Source organism: Tachysurus vachellii, chromosome 21 (assembly GCF_030014155.1).
Source record: "Tachysurus vachellii isolate PV-2020 chromosome 21, HZAU_Pvac_v1, whole genome shotgun sequence".
Taxonomy (NCBI): Eukaryota; Metazoa; Chordata; class Actinopteri; order Siluriformes; family Bagridae; genus Tachysurus; species Tachysurus vachellii.
The window spans coordinates 13856180-13877374 of NC_083480.1; the positions used below are offsets into that span (position 1 = coordinate 13856180).

The following is a 21195-nucleotide window of genomic DNA, read 5'->3' on the forward strand; positions in this document are numbered from 1 at the left end:
AGCACAGGCTACTGTTGTACAGAGTTTTGCATGTTGCTTCCAGTTACTGATGATATAAAAAATGGACAATTGAACCAAATCTAAACATGTTTAGAAATGGATATAGTTACTTCATTGGCAGAAAAGCTATTATATCCTTATACTATAGTCGAGTCAACAACCAATTAAACAAACAAAAATGTTTATTCCATTTGTGACGTAAAGTCTCCCAAAATCCTTAAGCCTCAGGTGGCTGCAAGAAAATAAACGCTCCCTCACTGACGATATGAGCAACAGAGCATGTCGATTAATTAGCTGTTAACGACGTGCGTTTCAATTAGCCAAATTAATTAATCCCCTGTTACGAAAGATGTGTGCTCAGCTATTGGGCGAAAAGGTTTTACTATTTTTGGTGAAATCTCTTTCATATGCAGTACATTAATTGAACTAGCATGAAGGAGAACCTGAGGGAGATGATTCTGAACTTATTGAGTTTTTTATCCTCTGACAGAGCTAAAGACACAACTCTGCTTGGGATTGGACATATCGGCCCTGAAGAGGAGGGGTCTAATGTAGGCAGTGAAGCAGAAAACATTGAGATGAGCACTATCTGGTAGAACTTGGTAGAAGAATTATCTCTGTCTAACAGGTCATAGGATAGATTAATTCATTATTATACGATTTATTCAGGATGATCGCTAATAAAACTGTCACATTGGTTAAAAAGACACCAGCAGGTCAGTTAACAGGTGTTACGATGGCTTTATACGTAGCCCTGGTGTTGCTTGGGATTTTGGGAAACGCCATGGTGATCTTGGTGGTAGGGGACAGTATTATTCGGGAGCGTGGAGGAGGACGCAACTCTGACATGATCCTGGTCAACATGGCTTTATCTAACCTGCTGGTGTCGGTAGTGAGGAACATCCTGCTGGTCACCTCAGACTTTGGACTCGAGGTACGAAGGGATTTGTTTGTGTTTGTGTGTATGTGTGTGTAGGGGTTTGAAGGAAGAGGATGCGCTGTGGGGTGAAGTTTCCTCAAAGCAACATTTAAGTTGAGTTATTAATATTTTAATGGTCATGCTACATTATCAGATCTCAACTAAAAAAAGTCTGGAAAGCAGACTTGCACGATAACAAACTCTTTTTAAGAAGAAGGGATAAATGCAATAAACTTCAGCTCAAACACTAGCATTATTATTAATAATTATGCGCATATCTGGGTAAATAATATTAAATACATATCCATAATATGTTCACTTATAGATGTCATCATTTAGTCATGTTAGATGTTAATCCATACTTCTATATAGACATCATTTTATGTAACTGGATTCTTTTACCTTTACACAGTGTAAGATAAGTAATAGAGGATTATCCATAGTATTTTCAACATAGTAAAAAACTTTTTTTTTTTCATACAACCAGTATGTAATCAGATCATTTATTGTGTACTTAGAAAAGTCTGACCAGTTGTAAACATTCCAGTATGCTGCGGTCGCTCCTAGACATGATATTAGTGCCATTCATAACAGACAACAGAATCATGTTTTCTTCTGCCAGAATGGGGCAATCAACACACAACCTGTTGGACACAATGCAATATCATTCATCGACTCCAGTGCAGCAAGTTGTCCAATTGCACACCAATGCATTCTGGTCCAAAACATTTATCATGCTATATGTAAGCTCAGGAATTTCTTCCCCTGCCAGAGGGATAAGTAACCAAACCGTCTGCCAATTTCTGTCTCTGGTGTGATCATGCAGCAAATAAGCTTACCTTTACCATTAACTTTACCTTGAGGCTCAGCTACGCTGTTTGCATCACTTCCTGCATCACTTACACAACCGCATAAACATTTTTTTGTTTGTTTGATTATTTTTGTCATAAATAATGGTGCCACATAAAGAATAGATAAAAAATATATTGATAAAAAACTATATACTGTATATTCACTAAATTTCAATTATAACAGAACTCCTATAAATTGTTTGTTGTTCATTGTTAAAACGATCCCCATTAGCTGTCACCAAAGTGAGAAGCTAGTCTTCCTGGGGTCCACAAAATAAATAAATCACATATAATAGTCTAACAGCAGTAAAACATTGTAGACATCATTATAACCATCATCAGAAATTATTCAATTAAATTATTACAGTATTATATTCATTATTACATTCATACATTCCCTACTGGGGGGCACGGTGGCTTAGTGGTTAGCACGTTCGCCTCACACCTCCAGGGTCGGGGTTCGATTCCCGCCTCCACCTTGTGTGTGTGGAGTTTGCATGTTCTCCCCGTGCCTCGGGGGTTTCCTCTGGGTACTCCGGTTTCCTCCCCCGGTCCAAAGACATGCATGGTAGGTTGATTGGCATCTCTGGAAAATTGTCCCTAGTGTGTGATTGCGTGAGTGAATGAGTGTGTGTGTGTGTGTGCCCTGCAATGGGTTGGCACTCCGTCCAGGGTGTATCCTGCCTTGATGCCCGATGACGCCTGAGATAGGCACAGGCTCCCCGTGACCCGAGGTAGTTCGGATAAGCGGTAGAAGATGAATGAATGAATGAATGAATGAACATTCCCTACTCACAATTTAAATAGTACATTCTCAGATGATACCTGAAAGAGACTTTGCCATTCAATTTACATATATTCAATGGGCAATTATTCCAATAATTGATGGCACGATAAATAACTGTTCTCTTTAAAGCATTTGAATTTGGACGTGGTAATATTAGCTGGCCATTATCAGCTGACCTAGTCGAATGAGAATGAACCTGATCACACCTAATAATTTGGTTATATAAGAACACCGGTTGAGAAAAAAATATAGTTTTACTGAAAAATTTAGTTGTATTGAAAACCAGCCTTTTCTCCACCGTTAACCATGAGAGTCGACGATGCATACTCATAGTATTTGTTCTTATGGGACAATGTAATACTAACCTGGCAGCTCTGTTTTGGGCAGTTTGTAATTTCTTTACAGTAGTTGACCTTTAGATGTAGATGACCATACAGGGGCACAATAATCCAGGTGACATAAAATTAAAGATTTAACCACCTGTCCCACGATATGTGTAGGTACATAAGAAAGACATTTCCTCACCATTGCGATGCCACAACCCATCTTCTTCACAATGATATCAATATGTTCTGCCCATGACAGCTGACTATCTATTATTGTGCCCAGTAATTTTACTTTATCTACCTGTTCTATAGGTTCCCCAGACAAGTTCAAACTCATCTTTGGTGTTGATGACAATTTATGTCTCGATCCCAAAATAACTGATTTGGTTTTCGAGATGTTCAGCACCAACTTATTTTTTTTTATCCAATCAAAAACCATATTTAACTCAGCTGATAAAACATTGTCCAGTTCACTGACAGTTTTTGCAGCATAATACAATGTTGAATCATCAGCATACATTTGTACAGTAGCTTTACACAAAACTAATGGTAAATCATTTGGAAATGACTGGACAAAGTCATATTTAAAACAGAAATCAACATGGTTTCATCTGATTCCATTCTAGAAGGCTTTGGTTATTGCTAAATGTTTGATTTGTACAAATAACTTTTAAGAAAACTTTATTGATAGTAATGTAAGACATCTACTGTACTTGCCTTCGTTTGTCACCAGTTACCTATAAATATTGTTTCTCTTTTTATCTCCTGCTGAAGGTGTTACCTGGTAAGAACTGGTGTCAGTTCCTGATGGGTGTGTGGGTCTGGCTGCGTTCAGTGAATGTTTGGTCGACGCTTTTTCTCAGCGTGTTCCATTTTTACACTTTGAAAAGGATCGGTCCTCCGATCGCTAGTCTAAACTCATCCCGTGGTCCTCCTAAAGCCCTACTAATGTGCTTCAGTCTCATCTGGGGTCTTAATCTGCTCTACTCGGTCCCTGCTTTTGTGTACTCTACAAATGGAGGCAAGAACGCCACTGAGGTGAGGGAAAGAAAAAAGTTCCTTTTTTAATTTAGTTCTTATTTGTTTTTTATATTCATTTTGCTTGCTAATCAGAAGAAATGAATTCTTTGTCTTTGTTACTCTACAGACATTGATGTTAGTGAGCAGTACAACACGTCCATTACTGGGCTGCTTGTGGGATTTTCCCTCCACTTACAGTGGGCTTGCATTTGCCACAACATCCATGGTGATCCATGAGGTCATCCCACTTTTCCTCATGAGCAGCACCAACCTGGGCTCACTCCTCATACTGTACGCACACGGGAACGCACACAACATTGCCAGTAAGGATCAAGACGCTCCTATTCTACGCAGAGTGCCAGCTGAGAGGCGTGCAGCCAAGGTCAGACATTCGTTACTTAGCTGTCTTCTAACAGACATTATAGTCTATTCAGTTCATCTGCTTGTACTGTATTTATGCCTCTATAATATAATGTTCTTCTTCTCTCTAGGTCATTCTAGCCTTGATCATTTTGTTCATCATTTCCTGGGGTGCCAGTGTCATCTCGGTGAACTACTTTAACTACAACCGTGGTGCCTCATCTGCGCACATGCTGATTCTTGCACGTTTCTCCAACAGTGCCTTCATCGCCTTCTCCCCCGTCATACTGGCTGTGGGTCACCGCAAACTCAGAGAGTTCATAAAGTCTATCGTGAAGTAAAGACAGAAAGATTACAGTGCATCTAAGCAAGTCTAAAAGCATGTCTGTACATCAGTTTATTATCCGACAGCCTTAAAATAAATTAAACATTTTAATGGATCCAATAAACATACATGTATGCCTGTTTATCCGGAAACATTTTCTGTGTATATAAAACAAAATAGTAAAACAATTTTATACTGTAAAGCGTAAGTGTTTATTACATAATGCAATAAAAAGTCATTTACTTTACTTATTGTATCTATTTATACTTTTACTGATCTCATTAAACAAAGGTGTTTGGTAGAGAAACATTTCTGGTTCTGTTAAATATTCTATCTTTAAAAAAAATATATATATATATATAATTTTTTTTAATAGTCATCGTACTGTTAGTAAATGCTACAGACATTGTATACAATTGTGTGCTTCCAACATTGTGCCATCGGTTTGGGGGAAGAACCACATGATGAAGTGATTTTCAGATGTCCACAAAATATTAGCCAGACACATTAGTGTATTTTGCTGTTTGGATTGATAATTACTCACTCAGTCTCACTCATTTTCTACCGCTTATCCGAACTACCTCAGGTCACGGGGAGCCTGTGCCTATCTCAGGCGTCGTCGGGCATCAAGGCAGGATACACCCTGGACGGAGTGCCAACCCATCACAGGGCACACACACACACACACACACACACACACACACACACACACTCTCATTCGCTCACACAATCTTCCAGAGATGCCAATCAACCTACCATGCATGTCTTTGGACCGGAGGAGGAAACCGGAGTACCCGGAGGAAACCCCCGAGGCATGGGGAGAACATGCAAACTCCACACACACAAGGCGGAGGCGGGAATCGAACCCCCAACCCTGGAGTTGTGAGGCGAACGTGCTAACCACTAAGCCACCGTGCCCCCTTGGATTGATAATTAGATTTAAAAAATTTCCAAGTTTTCTGTTTTTGTGAGAAACAAATGTTTTGTTAAAATAATAATAAATAAAAAGTCTCATTACCTAGAATTCAGAAAAAAAAATATTTTTTTATTATTTAACTTTATAATGAGGGGCACGGTGGCTTAGTGGTTAGCACATTCGCCTCACACCTCCAGGGTCGGGGTTCGATTCCCGCCTCCACCTTGTGTGTGTGGAGTTTGCATGTTCTCCCCGTGCCTCGGGGGTTTCCTCCGGGTACTCCGGTTTCCTCCCCCGGTCCAAAGACATGCATGGTAGGTTGATTGGCATCTCTGGAAAAATTGTCCCTAGTGTGTGATTGCTTGAGTGAATGAGTGTGTGTGTGTGCCCTGTGATGGGTTGGCACTCCGTCCAGGGTGTATCCTGCCTTGATGCCCGATGACGCCTGAGATAGGCACAGGCTCCCCGTGACCCGAGGTAGTTCGGATAAGCGGTAGAAGATGAATGAATGAATGAATGAATGAATGAATGAACTTTATAATGGGATAAACCGGTCAGATTAAGACTCTTAAGTTGGACGGAAACTTTTATTTTGATAGTGAATATGGACACCCCTTTTTCCGTGTTTTGACTGCGCGCGCGCTGTGTTTAAAGTTTGGCGTCTCTGTTGAACTGTAGCTGTGTTATGGTTTGTTAAATTGACTAAAGTACCACGTGCACGTTTGTCGTGAATAGATAAAGCGTTTTGGGGAACCGCTGTTATTGATAAAAAAACAACTTATTGCACAGCGCGAGCTAAACAAACCCGTTGTTTCTATTATGGACCGATACAACGACCTAAAAATTCTCTTAAAACAGTGGGAACACAAGTTTGTGCAAACACACAACAGAAAACCAAACAAAGTAAGTTAAACAAAATACACGTACTATTTCGCGATTCGTAGTGTGTCGATTCTTTTTAGAACCGACTCCCGTATACGAGCCTTTTTCTTTTAAGTAACGAGCTGATTCTTAGAGCCGATTCTGTTATGTGACGGTTGAGAACCGACTCGGAAATTTTAACCTGTTTTGTCCAACAGCAACAAATTTCCAAGTAAATCTCAAATTTACATCCGAGCTGAACAGCAGTGTGTAAAATGTAGCATGTCAGTGAGGGTCTAAAATAAAGTATATCAATAATCTGATGAAAAGTCGAAAGAGTCGACTCATTGGAGTGTGACTCGTTAGGGGAAAAAGTCTTGAGTCTTGCCTTATAGATATACAGATGCACCAAATACTGTTCAAACTGCAAAATATACACTTTTCTACGAATTTGGTTTGTAAAAAACATATTAAAAAAAGCCTAATTTATTTCCAATAAATGCCATGGAGTGCTTTATTTCTTGTATATCACAGGGATCTTCATTTTTATCCATTTATGTCTACATTCAAGAATGTGGCGTTATTGTATAGCAGTATATATAGCTTTGTTTATTTAAACCCTCTGGTTAGATGACGACGGTGGGAGAATGTATCAGCGCTCACCTAGGAACCTTTTTTACTACTCATAATAATCAGTCACAATTTTTGTTTTTCAGGAAGATATCGCTGCAGCTCCAGAAGATACGAAAAGTAAGTACATTGTGGTTTATGCAGTCATCAACATTTTATTTATTATAATAATATTGTTATTATTACATCCCGTTACTATTACCGCCTTGAGGTTAGCTGTTTTCCTGTAGCACATCTTGTTTTTTTTCCTCTTTTACCTCAGCAATTTTGATTCCAGTTTTTAATTTATTAACGGATGACATATTTATTTGTCATCAGCCTATTTCATTATGTGATACTGGAGAATCCTTCCAGAAAGAGAAATAAATAAATAAATATCTCCTCAAAGAAAAGGTGTATTTGTTATTGTATCCTGTCGAAATCTGTGTTCCTTGTTGCAGACCTTTATAAAGAGTACCGCATGCTCAAAGAAGCCAAGGAGAAGACCACACGTGAGAACGAGGATCACGTACAAAAGCAGGAAGTTCAGTCTCCGGCCACTGGCGTAAGCCGCTGATTTCTTTCGATTTCTTTCGTGTTTCTATGTGACTGAAAGAATTCGGAGTCACTTTTTGAATTTATTTCTTAAATCCTTCAAAAGGACTCCTGGGGTTGTCATCTTAATCGTAAAAACCTGCCTGCTGCATCACCCAAACTCACTTCTACAGACAAGGAGACTTTCCAAGCCTCTGCTCAGTTCTTTGGCATGAAGTTGAAGTCAAATATCATCAACACTCTATCAAAGGTAAATATATTTTGTTTATTCTTGTCTCTCACCAGTGGCAGAGACACTTTTCATGTGTTTAAAACGAGTGAAAAGTTTCAAAATAACCAGTCCGTCATTTGTTATTTATTATGACGTGTACTAGGATCGATCATTTTCTCTGAAGAAATCAGTCACCCCTCGCCAGACTCCAGGAAAGAGCTGGAAAGATGGTGTAACTGCTAGCACAGCCCCCGAGGACGGAGCAGCTCCTTCACCAAAACCCACTAACAGGAGTCCAGCGCTTCTCACTTCGCCAGCTCAGACAGGAAGTAACGAGCACGAGGACGAACCCTCGGATCCCTTTCCTTCCTTTACTCCTTCTAAATCGTCCTCGCTATGCACAAAGACTCCAAATAAGAGCCTGGAGAAAGCCCAGTTCCTCAGACAGTCCATGACCAAGAGGCTGTCGTGTGTGGACCAGGGCTGGCTGGAGCGCTGTCAGGTGTTCACTGAACTGAAACACGAGCACAAGCCAGTCACGGGTAACGTGAACCTGCCTGAAAAACAGAGGCTTGATGAAAATGGTGCAAGTAGTGAAAAAGTCGTGAATGAGAACAATGCGTCCAGAGACTCGACCACTCCACAGGACGTGTCTCACACGAGTGCTGAGAAATGTCCGGGAAATCACAATCACACTTCAGATACCGCTAATGGAGACATGAAGCCCCATGTTTCAGATGGTCTGGACAGGATTGAAGAATCTAGTCCTACTTTAGAAACTAGAAAACAAACCAAAAAACCCAGAAAAGCTCCAAAGAGCGAAGTCCCAGATTACGAGCCGAAGACCGTAAGGAAAAAGGGACGGAAAAGGCAGAGAGATACTGAAGAAGGAGAAGAACAAGCAGGACAAACAGAAAATGCCCAAAAGAAACGCAGGACCAAGAAAGAGGACACCGCTGAGGAGAAGCCTGCTAGAAAAGGACGGAAAAAGAAAGCCGTAGGACCCGAGGAGGGAGAAGGCACTCCTGAGAGTAAAGTATCTCAGAAATCAAAGATGCCTCAGGAGAACCTTTTAGGAGAAGTGGACGAGGAGGACTTGAGAGCGGCGGCATCCAATAAGAAAAAGCCGATCCGAAGCAGGTGAGTCTCAGCAGAAGATCTATAATAAAACTCACACGAATTTACCCCAAAGTCTAAAAAAAAACGCATCATAAAACCTTTGAACAGTTTTTTGGTTAAACTTCATACAGCGAATTCGAGTTAAACGCTTTAGAAGTCGTTCAGATGTTTAGAAACGAACTGAGAACCTGGAAAAGACAGTTAGCACTGCTGCATCAGACACGTTCACACCTCTGTGCCTTAAAACTATCTGATGGACGTTAATACTGAATCCTGAACATTAGATATAAAGCTAAAGAAGACTTCGTTGACGTTGCAAATTTTGGTGCTTTATTTTTTTTAGATTCTGAGACTTTATAAGTAAAATAATGTTAGTTTGATAAACTATTATTGTTATATTCATATTGTGTTTAAATTATGACATCACTGTCATTACCATCATTCAAAAACAATCACAAAGTCACTACAAACTGAATCTCTACACCTGAAAATACATAAATAAAATAAATAAATAAATAAATAAATAAATAAATACCTGATGATGATGATGATAAATCAATAATCAATATTAAATAATCAGTAAATTAAATGTTTTTCATATGTTAACTATATAATTATAATTGTTATATAGTAATATATAAGAGGCCTTTAAATAAAATGTATTATTATTATTATTATTATTATTATAATTATTATTATTGTATAATAATTATATTTGCATTTATAATATAATGTATATTTATTTAATTAAATTAAAATTGAGTTATTTTCAGTTTGTGAATATATCACAAATTCAGTGTTATTCAAGCTACGTATTTTTTTTTTTTAACTTGTTCAAGGGTGACCAAAAACACAGATGGAAACTTTGTGAAAATCAACCTGAAGAAGAAATCTCATGTTAAAGGGTTTGCCCTGAGGGGAGCTGCTCTGCGCAAGCAGGTGCCTAAAACAAAAATTAAAATCAAATCACTTACGTTATTACATTTTAATGCATGTGCAACATAAACGTCATTGGATTTGTGTTTGTTCATGTTTTATTCGCAGATGTACATGCAGAAGTTCCAGCTGAAGGGCGAGAGGTTCGGCGGAGGCAGTGGGCGGGGCAGAGGCAGGTTCGGGGGCTTTAACCGTCAGGGAGACGTCTGTTATAAATGTGGTGGAACAGGACACTGGGCACGAGACTGTCGTGGAGCAGGTGACGGATCAGAAAAGTGTTTACGAAACTGGTGCCGTTTTTGATTCTGATGAAAAAACAAGATGAACATTTTAGAACCTCTGTACTTCCCAAAGACTGGAAAAAGCCTTTACATTCGTCCCTTCACATCACTGCCACTTTTCTGTCTGTCTAAGCTCATGGTGTTGGAGGGATGTCAAAGAAGGACACGGCCCCAGACGAGGAAGAGGAAGAGGAACCATTCGTGCTGCCGACATTGGAAGAAGTAGCCCGAGCCACAGGAACTCTCCGCTCGGAGCCTATAGGTGAGGATGGTAACAAACAAGGACAAATTATAAAGTGTGTGGTGTTTCAGTGTTCTAGAAATATATTCATGTTCATGTGACTTCAGCATAAATATAAAGTATGAAAGAAATGCAGTGCTGCAATGTCCTGCAGACAGGTTAAAAGCGTACGTCAGGTAAACAAAAAAGAAAAAAAATCTATAAAAGGATTAGTATTATTTATTTGGTGTTCCAAAGTTAACTCTTGTCGGAATAAGACTTCACCCTGAGCAGTAATGATTCCAATTGATTACTAAAGTAAGACAACGTTCTGCAGCAGCGCCCTCGAGTGTTGGAGACGAGAAAGCAGTCGAGAAAGAAGATGACAGAGGAGAGGAAATCTTACTAAACGTTATAAGACCAGATTACGAGCGTCCTGCTCCTCCTCCACCCATGGAGCCGCTGTACAGTCCCCGTGAGGACGGCAAAGTGCAGGGTAAAACTCGTTTATCTGACCGTGATGACACGCACCATTAAAATCAGCCGATGTACAGAGTGTCTAGTGGAACGAAAGTGTACGAAGCAGTCGAGTGATTTATATCGTCTCTTCTCCTACAGAGGTTCCTCCTGAAGTGAACCAGGCTCTCCGTGACTTCGGGTACAAGTCCTTTAGGCCTGGTCAAGAGACGGCCATCATGAGAATTCTCTCAGGTGTGTGTGAAAGTGTGTGTGTGAGAAATTCAGGATAAAAATGATCAATTTCGGATTTAAATTTAACCCCAACGTGCAAATCTGAGATGGTTTGAAGTAGAAATTTTTGAAAGAATCAAGTGTTAATAATTCCCCTGTTTTATATGAACTTGTTTTAAATCTTTAAGTTTCATTTTAACAACTGTGTCTGCTGTGGGTCTGTTTGTGGTCCTCATTTCACAGGTTGTTTTTGGGTCTGTTTTATTTATTCTTTAGGTTTATCTACCCTCGTGGTTTTGTCGACTGGGATGGGCAAATCTCTGTGCTACCAGCTCCCGGCTTATCTCTATGCACAAAGGTCAAAGTGCATAACCCTGGTTGTCTCACCTTTGGTATCACTAATGGATGACCAGGTAATCCTGCTTCAGTGTGTGTTTCTAATAGAAACCGTCCAGTACACTATAGAGCCGCAGTCAGGGAAATGCAGCACAGATTTAATAAGACAAACCTTGACCTGTGTACATCGGGCTAAAAAAGAAACAGCATGTACATGGGGATGTCATGGGGAAATTATTTCTGGGAGCAGGAATGGGAAAGAACGAAGCTGGTTAGACTGAAAAAGCAACATCAAAACTGTCAAGCAAAAAAAAAAAAACACTCACAATGTATTGATCAATTCCTTCAGTTGTTTATCAGAACAGTGCAGAGTTTTCTAACACGTCCCATGCCAATGGATGATCTGTAAATGCAGCTTGTTGTTGTAATCTTTTCTCAGCTGTCTGGGATTCCTCCGAAGCTGAAAGCAGCATGTATCCACTCCAACATGTCTCAGAAACAGAGAGAGGCTGCTGTTGAAAAGGTAAATGTTATCTGCAGAATGCTGTAAATGCTGGGAGAGGGGGAGTTGGAGGTAGAAAGGGAGGGGGAGTTGGAGGTAGAAAGGGAGGGGGAGTTGGAGGTAGAAAGGGAGGGGGAGTTGGAGGTAGAAAGGGAGGGGGAGTTGGAGGTAGAAAGGGAGGGGGAGTTGGAGGTAGAAAGGGAGGGGGAGTTGGAGGTAGAAAGGGAGAGGGAGTTGGAGGTAGAAAGGGAGGGGGAGTTGGAGGTGGAGAGGGAGTTGGAGGTAGAAAGGGAGGGGGAGTTGGAGGGGGAGTTGGAGGTAGAAAGGGAGGGGGAGTTGGAGGGATGTGGAGAGGGAGAGGGAGAGAGAGGGAGGGAGGTGGAGACAGAGAGGGGGGTGAGGGAGGTTGAGAGAGAGGGAGGGAGTTGGAGACAGGGAGGTAGAGAGGGTGTGATGGAGAGGCGGAGGGAGGGAGGGAGAGGCAGAGGGGGAAAGTCAATACCCTGACTACTGTATTAAGGAGCTGATTGAGACCCACATTATAAAATGATCTGCACTTTATTTGTGTGTGTGTGTGTGTGTGTGTGTGTGTGTGTGTGTAGGTGAAAGCAGGTGAGGTGCATGTTTTACTGCTGTCTCCAGAGGCTCTGGTTGGTGGAGGTCACTCCGGCTCTGGTTGTCTGCCCCCTGCTGATCAGCTCCCTCCTGTGGCCTTTGCCTGCATTGATGAAGCTCACTGTGTTTCTGAGTGGTCACACAATTTCAGGCCGTGCTACCTCAGACTGTGTAAGGTGAGGTGTGTTCACTGGGAGTGTACTTTAAACAGACGGTAAATCAACACCGTCTGAACGATCGCAAGCAACCAATCAATAATGAGGAGAAGCTAAAAGCTGGCACTAAAGATATCTGTTCACTTGAAACATGGTGGTGGTAGTCTGTAGTCAAGTAAAGTAACAGGAGATTATAGACCCCAGGATGATGTGGGTGTGTGTGGGTGTGTGTGGGTGTGTGTAGGTGCTGAGGGATCGTCTGGGCGTGCAGTGTTTGCTGGGTCTAACAGCCACTGCCACCTTGTCCACTGCACTGGACATTGCTCATCACCTGGGCATTAACGATCGAGAGGGCATCGCTGTCCGCTCTGCTGCCGTGCCACACAACCTCCAGCTCTCTGTGTCCATGGACAGAGACAAAGAGCAGGTAAACTCACCCTTACCATCAGCAATGCATTTCACACTGATTTGGGAACTGGTAAACTGAATAACTTTTCTGAGTATGATCTTTTCAACTGGAATGTATAATTGGTGTTTTTCACCAGGCTCTGGTGTCCTTACTCAAGGGAGAACGTTTTGGTGCACTGGAATCCATCATAGTGTACTGCACCAGACGCGAGGAGACGAGCCGCATCGCTGCACTGCTGCGCACCTGCCTGCAGGGGGTGATGCTAAAAGAGTCGTCAAGGCCTGTCAGAGAGGACGTGGAGGAAAATCCTGTGGTCAAGAAGAAGAAAGCTTTGGGTAGAATTTAAGGCTGTTGTGCTAATGCTATTATTACATAACACAGTTATGTAATACCAACTGATGATCAGTCTGAGATTAATGAGAAACCCAAATTTGTGGAGACGGCAAAAGTTGGAGACAAAGTCCCAGAATGCAATGCACCTACAGGGCTTGGAGTTCCAGCAGAGACCTGTGTAGTTAGTTATCTGTGAGGTGAAGAGTGCAGACATTTACATGCTAAAATCCTCTCTTTAGTTAGAAAGTAAGCGCTAAGAGAGATGTATTCAGGGTTCCCACGCATCCTGGAAAACCTGGAAAATTCATGTTCAATGTTCCAGTCCTGGAAAACACATGGAAAATGAGAGAAAACATAAATTGTCCCGGAAAAAATCTTGTTGTCCTGCAAAATTATTATTTTTAAATGTTCTTGATCATTTAAAGAACAGTTTACACCTGGTCGAAACAATTAACGTTAGTAACAGAAAGCGCTCTGTTCAGGGACGCTGAGTTTTGACGGGTTTTTTGTTATGCTGTTTAATCTCGCTGTGACGGATGACGCTGTCTTGTGTTGGCAGTTTCAGGTGCTAGGAATGGTTTAAGTGCTCGAATGTTTTCAGCAAATGGTGACGGGTAAGCAGGTTATATTAACCTTGTTAATCTGAATATCATGTGCAAGGGGAATGCACAGCAAACTAAAGCATGCATGACGGCATTGGTCTGAGAAAGGAAAGGGTATTAATATGTGGTCTTTTTATTTTATAAATGTTGAAATTTCATTCACATGACAAATTGTCTTTAAAAGTATAGTTAAGTAATAGCCATAAAGTGTACGTTGTTTTTAAGACTTCTGGAGAGAAGAACATATTACTTTAGGCCGTGAATCTGTGAGCCTTGTCTTTTTTTTTTTTTGCTAAATTTGAAATGTCCTGGAAAAGTCCTGGAAAATGATCTCTGAAAAAAAGTGGGAACCCTGATATTTCACTTTATTATATTTCACTGTTAACTTAACTTACTTGATGATTATCTTGTTTTGTTGCAGTGGACTATGTCTAATTTTTACACGTTGTTGCCCAAATGTCAGCCAGGAAAAAGATCCGGAAGCCACTGAAGTGGATCGCTGAAGCATATCACGCCGGCATGTCCGCCTCAGAGCGCCGGCGTGTGCAGAATAACTTCATGTGTGGCGAGCTGCGTGTGGTGGTGGCCACTGTGGCGTTTGGGATGGGCCTGGACAAGTCCGACGTGCGTGGGATCGTACATTACAATATGCCCAAAAGCTTCGAGAGCTACGTGCAGGAGATCGGCCGAGCCGGGCGAGACGGAGAACCCGCACACTGCCACCTGTTCTTGGATCCAGAAGTGAGTTTAATAATGTCAGGATATAAGAAGAAGGGATGGGATTAGTGACTTATTTTTAAAGCTTTATTTCCAACCTTAGCTATTTTCATTGTATTGTTTGCCAGTTGGGGGGCACGGTGGCTTAGTGGTTAGCACGTTCGCCTCACACCTCCAGGGTTGGGGTTCGATTCCCGCCTCCTCCTTGTGTGTGTGGAGTTTGCATGTTCTCCCCGTGCCTCGGGCGTTTCCTCCGGGTACTCCGGTTTCCTCCCCCGGTCCAAAGACATGCATGGTAGGTTGATTGGCATCTCTGGAAATTTGTCCCTAGTGTGTGATTGCGTGAGTGAATGAGAGTGTGTGTGTGCCCTGCGATGGGTTGGCACTCCGTCCAGGGTGTATCCTGCCTTGATGCCCGATGACGCCTGAGATAGGCACAGGCTTCCCGTGACCCGAGGTAGTTCGGATAAGCGGTAGAAGATGAATGAATGAATGTTTGCCAGTTGTAATTATTGGCCAACTACGAATGCTGAATTAGAGAGAATTCCTCCCTAATCATAGGTTAGGTCCCAGTGTTATTGAATATAATTTTAATGGATGTACCTGATTTTGTGATTTGCTCAGGGTGGAGATCTGCACGAGCTGCGCAGACACATCTACGCAGACACTGTGGACTACTTCACTGTCAAGAGGCTGGTGCAGAAAGTTTTCCCTCGCTGCAAGTGCAGACGCATACATCAGCACCAGGAATTAGCCCAGGTTACTGATTTAATCAGCCTTATTTGTAATTGTACACATGAGCATCCTATGTGACCCAACCCGAAAAGATAGGGAGGAGGAAACGGGCATCCATCCATCCGTCCATCCATCCATCCATCCATCCAATTGTATATCCATCTAATTGTCTATCCAGCCACTCATTTAACCAGCTATCCTTTTATCCACTCATCCGTCCATTCAATTCTTGTCGATTTTAACATTTTTCCATCTCTTCATCCAATTTGGCCATCTGTCTATCCAACCGTCTGAGCATCTGAGCATTGAGTCATCTATTCATCCATACAGTCATACATCCAATTAGTCATTCGTTCAGCTGTCCATCTTTAGTAACTGATTTGTCCTATTCAGGAGTCTGGGGTTTCTGTTGCTTACTTAGTTTAGCAGAATTGGCGGTCAGTCGAGGGTCAATGAGGGCGGTTCTGATGAGTCAAAATTCTTTTGGAAACAGGTGCAATTGGACAGGATTCTTTTAAAAGCCCACAGGATTGGTCAGAATCTAATTGAGAAAGGGGGTAAACAATTGTGTGTGTGTGTATATGTATATGTATGTGTGTGTATATAGCACCAATCCTATACATACATATATATGTATATGTGTGTGTGTGTGTGTGTATGTGTGTGTGTGTATATATATATATATAATAATGCAGCACACTATGATGCACTAAACAGTAGAACCTTAAGGTTAAAAAGTGGATAAAGCCGTGTGCTTTTGTTCTTTTTCCAGGCCATGGAGGTGGATGATGTCGAGCTGATGGAGCTGATGGATCACTGTGAGTCTTCTGGAGACAACCAACATGAGCAACGAGACACAGCAACCCCTACACGCATCCAACAAACCGATCAAGAACAGACGGGAACCAAGCACCAGAACCCACCCCAGAACGAATGCTCTCAGGAGTGGAACAAACCGACAATGAAGGAGAATCAGACAGTGGGAGAATCAGACAGTTCCATTACTCAACATAAGGCTGAAGAGAAGACACAAGAGGGACAAAATGATGAGAGAGGAAGGGAAAGTGATTCAGAAATGCGAGAGAGCGAAGGTGGGGTGTGGGGTCAGCGTGTGTGTCACACCCACGAGAGGGCGGTTCCAATGCAGGATACAGTGGAGGAGCTGGACATCACAGAGGAGGGTAAGGATGTAAAGGCGTAACGGAACACACTTTTTTTTAAATTATATAGATGTGCCATTGTGAGTTCACCACCTCTGATCATGTTTTTCTGCTTAGGTTTGGAGACTTTGCTGTGTTACCTGGAGCTCCACCCTCAGCGCTGGGTGGAGCTGATGCACCCAACGCTTTCAATGTGTCGCCTGGTGTGTTACGGAGGACCTCGGGAGCTCCGTAAGCTCACCAAAGTGTACGGTCTCTAAATGAAGTTTTCTGTGTGATGTTGTACATTTTCTTTTCCACAATGCAGGATTTTGAGAGTTGCAGTAGGACAATATGATGGTGTTTCTAGAAATATTACTTCCTCACATGTTCCTCAGTTTGATTTAGAGCTCTGGTCTGTTTGCTGGTCGGTTTTCCTCCTAATATCCAAAAACATGCCAGCGGGTGGTTTGACTATGAGAAATCACCAGTAGATGTTTGATTGTGTCTATGGTACCATTTTAGATGTTAATATAAAACCAGAGCCAGCACAGCCTTGCAGAAGGAATTTTTCAAGCCTCTATAGTATCTACAGAAGATAATAATAATATTAATGCTTAACGAGAATTGTGAACGCAGCGTCGCTGTGGTGAGAATGTTCAAATGTGTCACTTTCCCTCTCTTCACACTCCAACAGATGTGCTCCTGTGGCGGTGGTGCTGGCGAGGAAGCGTCTGGCTGGTGAGAGGGTGGAAGACTGGGACTCTCTGGAGTTTGACGTGGTGGAGCTGGCAGACACTATGGGCTGGCAGCTTCCGTTGGTCAAGAGGGGACTGAGACAGCTGCAGTGGGGTGGTATGTATAATACATACAGATTTCAACTCAGAAACATGGAGCCCTGAGTGTTTATTATTGTGTAAACTATATGTCTAAATCAGCTCACAAATATTAAACAATTCTGGTGAGCTTAGTATGTTGATAGGCTACTGATAGAAAGGTTTTGAGTTCGAATCCCAGACCACCAAGCTGCCACTGCTGGGCCCTTGAGCAAGGCTCTTAACCCTCAACTGCTCAGTTGTAAAAATAAATAAATAAATGTAAGACACTCTGGATAAGGGCGTCTGTCAGACAGCGCAAATCTAGTATGTACATTCTGCATGTGCTCAGGAATAAAGTCCAGTTACTGCTGGCTTTAATGAGTCTACGACTTTATCTCTGTCCTTTTTCTCAATAACGGCGCCAGAATACGTCTGGGACACTGAACAACTTTGCAGCGAGTGTGTAATGACTTTAGTCCTGGAATTTGCACAAAGTTAAACTGATGGCTATTATCTTCTGTTACTTTTTAGCTAGTACATCATTAGACTCCAATAATCACACGTCAGTCACCAGTTCATTGTGCGTATCTATAGAAATGACACTTTAATTGGACTACTTTCTTAAAACCGTCCGACCTCTGGAATGATTTTGCAGTGTAACCTGCATGAAGTGTTGCTAGTTTTGCTTTAGAAAGCTCTGAGTGGTGTGATGGACGGATGTGTGTGTCGTGTGTTCATGTTCTTTCGGAGGCTCGGGTCGGAGCGGCATCCACGTGGAGTTCTCCGCGCTCTCCTTTTACTTCCGCTCCTACGGAGACCTGACGCCTGAAGAGCTGGACGAGGTGTGTGCGTTTCTTCACGGCAGGGTCCAGACGCAGGAGAGGACGCAGCTCTATCAGCTAAAAGCCTCCTTTAAAGCCTTCCGCAGGTCACTACTTCTTACTTCAAAACAATATGTTGGTGCGAAGCTTTTCACATGCGGATATCATTAAAATATAAATATAATACTCGCTCGAGGAGACTCCTTCCATAAATATTATATGAACATCTTGTTTAGTAGGAACATTTCAAAAGGACCAGTTCATGTATTTGTATTAAGCAGATCACATGTGTAAGTTGTTTCTATGGAAACACTAGTGTATAAGACTGTAGAAGAGCGCATCAATATAAGCCTGTGATATGATTTACTGCTGGCATTCTAGTCAGAGCTGTTGTCAAAATAGTTCAACAATTCTGTTGCTGTGGATGTTTTTTTTTTTTTTTTTTTTTTTACCCTTCTTTTTGTTTGATTTGTACCTACTTTTATTTTGACTTTATATTGGTGTTTAACCTGTTATTAAGTAAAGTGTGTGTGCTCGTGCAGTGTTGCCTATCGGAATTGTAGCTTCTGCATGGATGAGCTGGATGAATCCAGGAGCCTGAGACTGAAGGGGCTTTTGGCTGATTATTTTGAGAAGAGGCGAGACCTGGACATGAGCAAGTACGAGGAGGAACAGGACGACGAGGAAGAGACCTTCAGCAAGTTTAAGGTGTGTGTGTGTGAGAGCGAGAGAGCAAGTGTGTGTGGGTGAAAGAGGAGAGTGTGTGAAAGTGTGTGTGTGTGAGAAAAAGTGTGTGTGAGAAAGTGTGTGTGTAAGTGTGTGTGTGTGCGAGAGAAAAAGTGAGTGTGTGTGTGTGTGTGAGAGAAAAAGTGAGTGTGTGTGTGTGTGTGTGAGAGAAAAAGTGAGTGTGTGTGTGTGTGTGAGAGAAAAAGTGAGTGTGTGTGTGTGTGAGAGAAAAAGTGAGTGAGTGTGTGTGAGAGAAAAAGTGAGTGAGTGTGTGTGTGAGAAAAAGTGAGTGAGTGTGTCTGTGTGTGTGTGTCTGTGTGAAAGTGTGTGTGTGTCTGTGTGAAAGTGTGTGTGTGTCTGTGTGAAAGTGTGTGTGTGTGTGTCTGTGTGTGTCTGTGTGAAAGTGTGTGTGTGTGTGTGTGTGTCTGTGTGAAAGTGAGTGTGTTTGTGTGTGTGTGAGAAAGTGAGTGAGTGTGTGTGAATGAGTGAGTGTGTGTGAAAAAGTGAGTGAGTGTGTGTGTGAGAAAAAGTGTGTGAGCGTAGGGGGTGTGTGTGAGAGAGTAGGGGGTGTGTGTGAGAGTAGGGTGTGTGTGTGTGTGAGTAGGGTGTGTGTGTGAGAGTAGGGTGTGTGTGTGTGAGAGTAGGGTGTGTGTGTGTGAGAGTAGGGTGTGTGTGTGAGAGTAGGGTGTGTGTGTGTGAGAGTAGGGTGTGTGTGTGTGAGAGTAGGGTGTGTGTGTGTGAGAGTAGGGTGTGTGTGTGTGAGAGTAGGGTGTGTGTGTGTGAGAGTAGGGTGTGTGTGTGTGAGAGTAGGGTGTGTGTGTGTGAGAGTAGGGTGTGTGTGTGTGAGAGTAGGGTGTGTGTGTGTGAGAGTAGGGTGTGTGTGTGTGAGAGTAGGGTGTGTGAGAGAGAGTAGGGTGTGTGTGTGTGTGTGTGAGAGAGAGAGTAGGGTGTGTGTGTGAGAGTAGGGTGTGTGTGTGAGAGAGAGAGAGTAGGGTGTATGTGTGTGTGTGTGAGAGAGAGAGTAGGGTGTGTGTGTGTGTGAGAGAGAGAGAGTAGGGTGTGTGTGTGTGTGAGTGAGTAGGGTGTGTGTGTGTGAGTGAGTAGGGTGTGTGTGTGTGAGTGAGTAGGGTGTGTGTGTGTGTGAGAGAGAGTAGGGTGTGTGTGTGTGAGAGAGAGTAGGGTGTGTGTGTGTGAGAGAGAGTAGGGTGGGGGTGTGTGTGTGTGTGTGAGAGAGAGTAGGGTGTGTGTGTGTGTGTGAGAGAGAGTAGGGTGTGTGTGTGTGTGAGAGAGAGTAGGGTGTGTGTGTGTGTGTGTGTGAGAGAGAGTAGGGTGTGTGTGTGTGTGTGTGTGAGAGTAGGGTGTGTGTGTGTGTGTGAGAGAGAGTAGGGTGTGTGTGTGTGTGTGTGATTGACATGTTTTGTGAGCTTGAGCTTGAACAGATTAAACCAGATCACTGCTCACTGCTGTTTGTGTATCAGCTGAAGGACTGGGAGCAGCAGATCTGCACTGATGTGAGAAGTTTCCTGTCCAGTCGGAGTGATGAGAAGTTCTCAGGCCGAGCAGTGGCAAGGATTTTCCATGGGATTGGTGTGTTTCTTATTTATCTCGCTCTTAAGGACATCTGCTGTACGTCATAATATTATTAATATTACGTTATCCTTCCTTGTGTTTATTCAAAAGTCATGATGTAAGAGAGAAATCATTATTATTTCAAATATTTATTCAATTATTACAAATGAATTAAAGTAACAAAAATAATAGATGTAACATTTTTCCTGTTTTTTTTCCCTCCCCATCAGGAAGCCCATGTTATCCAGCACAGACGTACGGTCGAGACCGGCGTTACTGGCGAAAGTATCTCCAGTTTGACTTTAATGAGATCATTCGCTTAGCCACTCAGGAGATTATTAGAACAAGGTAAAGATCCGAGACTCAGAGACTCCTCCGTTCTTCACTGCTAAATTCACTTATGTGTAAAGTTCATCCTTGTATCTGTACATTATATCTGTAATTTTATACATGATCTAGTTTATACATTTATTACTGACTGTAAAATAAAATACATTTTTGTACGTATTGAGGATCGTCACTCTGCACCACTCCTTTACTACTAAACTCACAGAGCAGAAGTGTGAGAGTGTTTGTGTGTGTGAGAGAGTGTTTGTGTGTGTGAGAGAGTGTTTGTGTGTGTGAGAGAGTGTTTGTGTGTGTGAGAGAGTGTTTGTGTGTGTGAGAGAGTGTTTGTGTGTGTGAGAGAGTGTTTGTGTGTGTGTGAGAGAGTGTTTGTGTGTGTGTGTGAGA

The 21195-nt window shown here is 42.2% G+C and overlaps 2 protein-coding genes across 3 annotated transcripts; both read left to right on the plus strand.

Moving 5' to 3' along the window:
- Nucleotides 1-492: 492 nt before the first annotated feature.
- On the plus strand, nt 493-4713 carry LOC132864202 (olfactory receptor class A-like protein 4). The gene is made up of 4 exons (XM_060897512.1): nt 493-934; nt 3658-3921; nt 4031-4285; nt 4395-4713. The coding sequence occupies exons 1-4, from the start codon at nt 671-673 to the stop codon at nt 4602-4604; spliced, it is 993 nt and encodes a 330-aa protein (XP_060753495.1). The 5' UTR covers nt 493-670; the 3' UTR covers nt 4605-4713.
- A 1427-nt stretch (nt 4714-6140) lies between these two features.
- On the plus strand, nt 6141-20970 carry recql4 (RecQ helicase-like 4). Of its 2 annotated transcripts, none has more exons than XM_060897657.1 (24): nt 6141-6407; nt 7082-7115; nt 7436-7539; nt 7636-7779; nt 7904-8880; nt 9699-9798; nt 9904-10054; nt 10210-10338; nt 10634-10792; nt 10915-11007; nt 11263-11399; nt 11762-11845; nt 12427-12615; nt 12839-13021; nt 13140-13338; nt 14402-14679; nt 15280-15414; nt 16163-16571; nt 16668-16797; nt 17227-17384; nt 18098-18275; nt 18711-18876; nt 20373-20481; nt 20694-20970. In XM_060897657.1, the coding sequence occupies exons 1-24, from the start codon at nt 6324-6326 to the stop codon at nt 20813-20815; spliced, it is 4452 nt and encodes a 1483-aa protein (XP_060753640.1). In that variant the 5' UTR covers nt 6141-6323; the 3' UTR covers nt 20816-20970. The 2 variants fall into 2 exon arrangements, with proteins under 2 accessions (XP_060753640.1, XP_060753641.1); XM_060897658.1 differs by having other exon boundaries at nt 10637-10792.
- Nucleotides 20971-21195: the final 225 nt, after the last annotated feature.

Bases quoted from the DNA above. Each gene is read 5' to 3' on its own strand.
- LOC132864202 (XM_060897512.1), top strand. From the start codon at position 671: ATGATCGCTAATAAAACTGTCACATTGGTTAAAAAGACACCAGCAGGT. The intron at 935-3,657 runs GTACGAAGGGAT...CTCCTGCTGAAG, and splicing joins CCTCAGACTTTGGACTCGAG to GTGTTACCTGGTAAGAACTG. The intron at 3,922-4,030 runs GTGAGGGAAAGA...GTTACTCTACAG, and splicing joins GAGGCAAGAACGCCACTGAG to ACATTGATGTTAGTGAGCAG.
- recql4 (XM_060897657.1), top strand. From the start codon at position 6,324: ATGGACCGATACAACGACCTAAAAATTCTCTTAAAACAGTGGGAACAC. The intron at 6,408-7,081 runs GTAAGTTAAACA...TTTGTTTTTCAG, and splicing joins ACAACAGAAAACCAAACAAA to GAAGATATCGCTGCAGCTCC. The intron at 16,572-16,667 runs GTAAGGATGTAA...TTTTCTGCTTAG, and splicing joins GCTGGACATCACAGAGGAGG to GTTTGGAGACTTTGCTGTGT.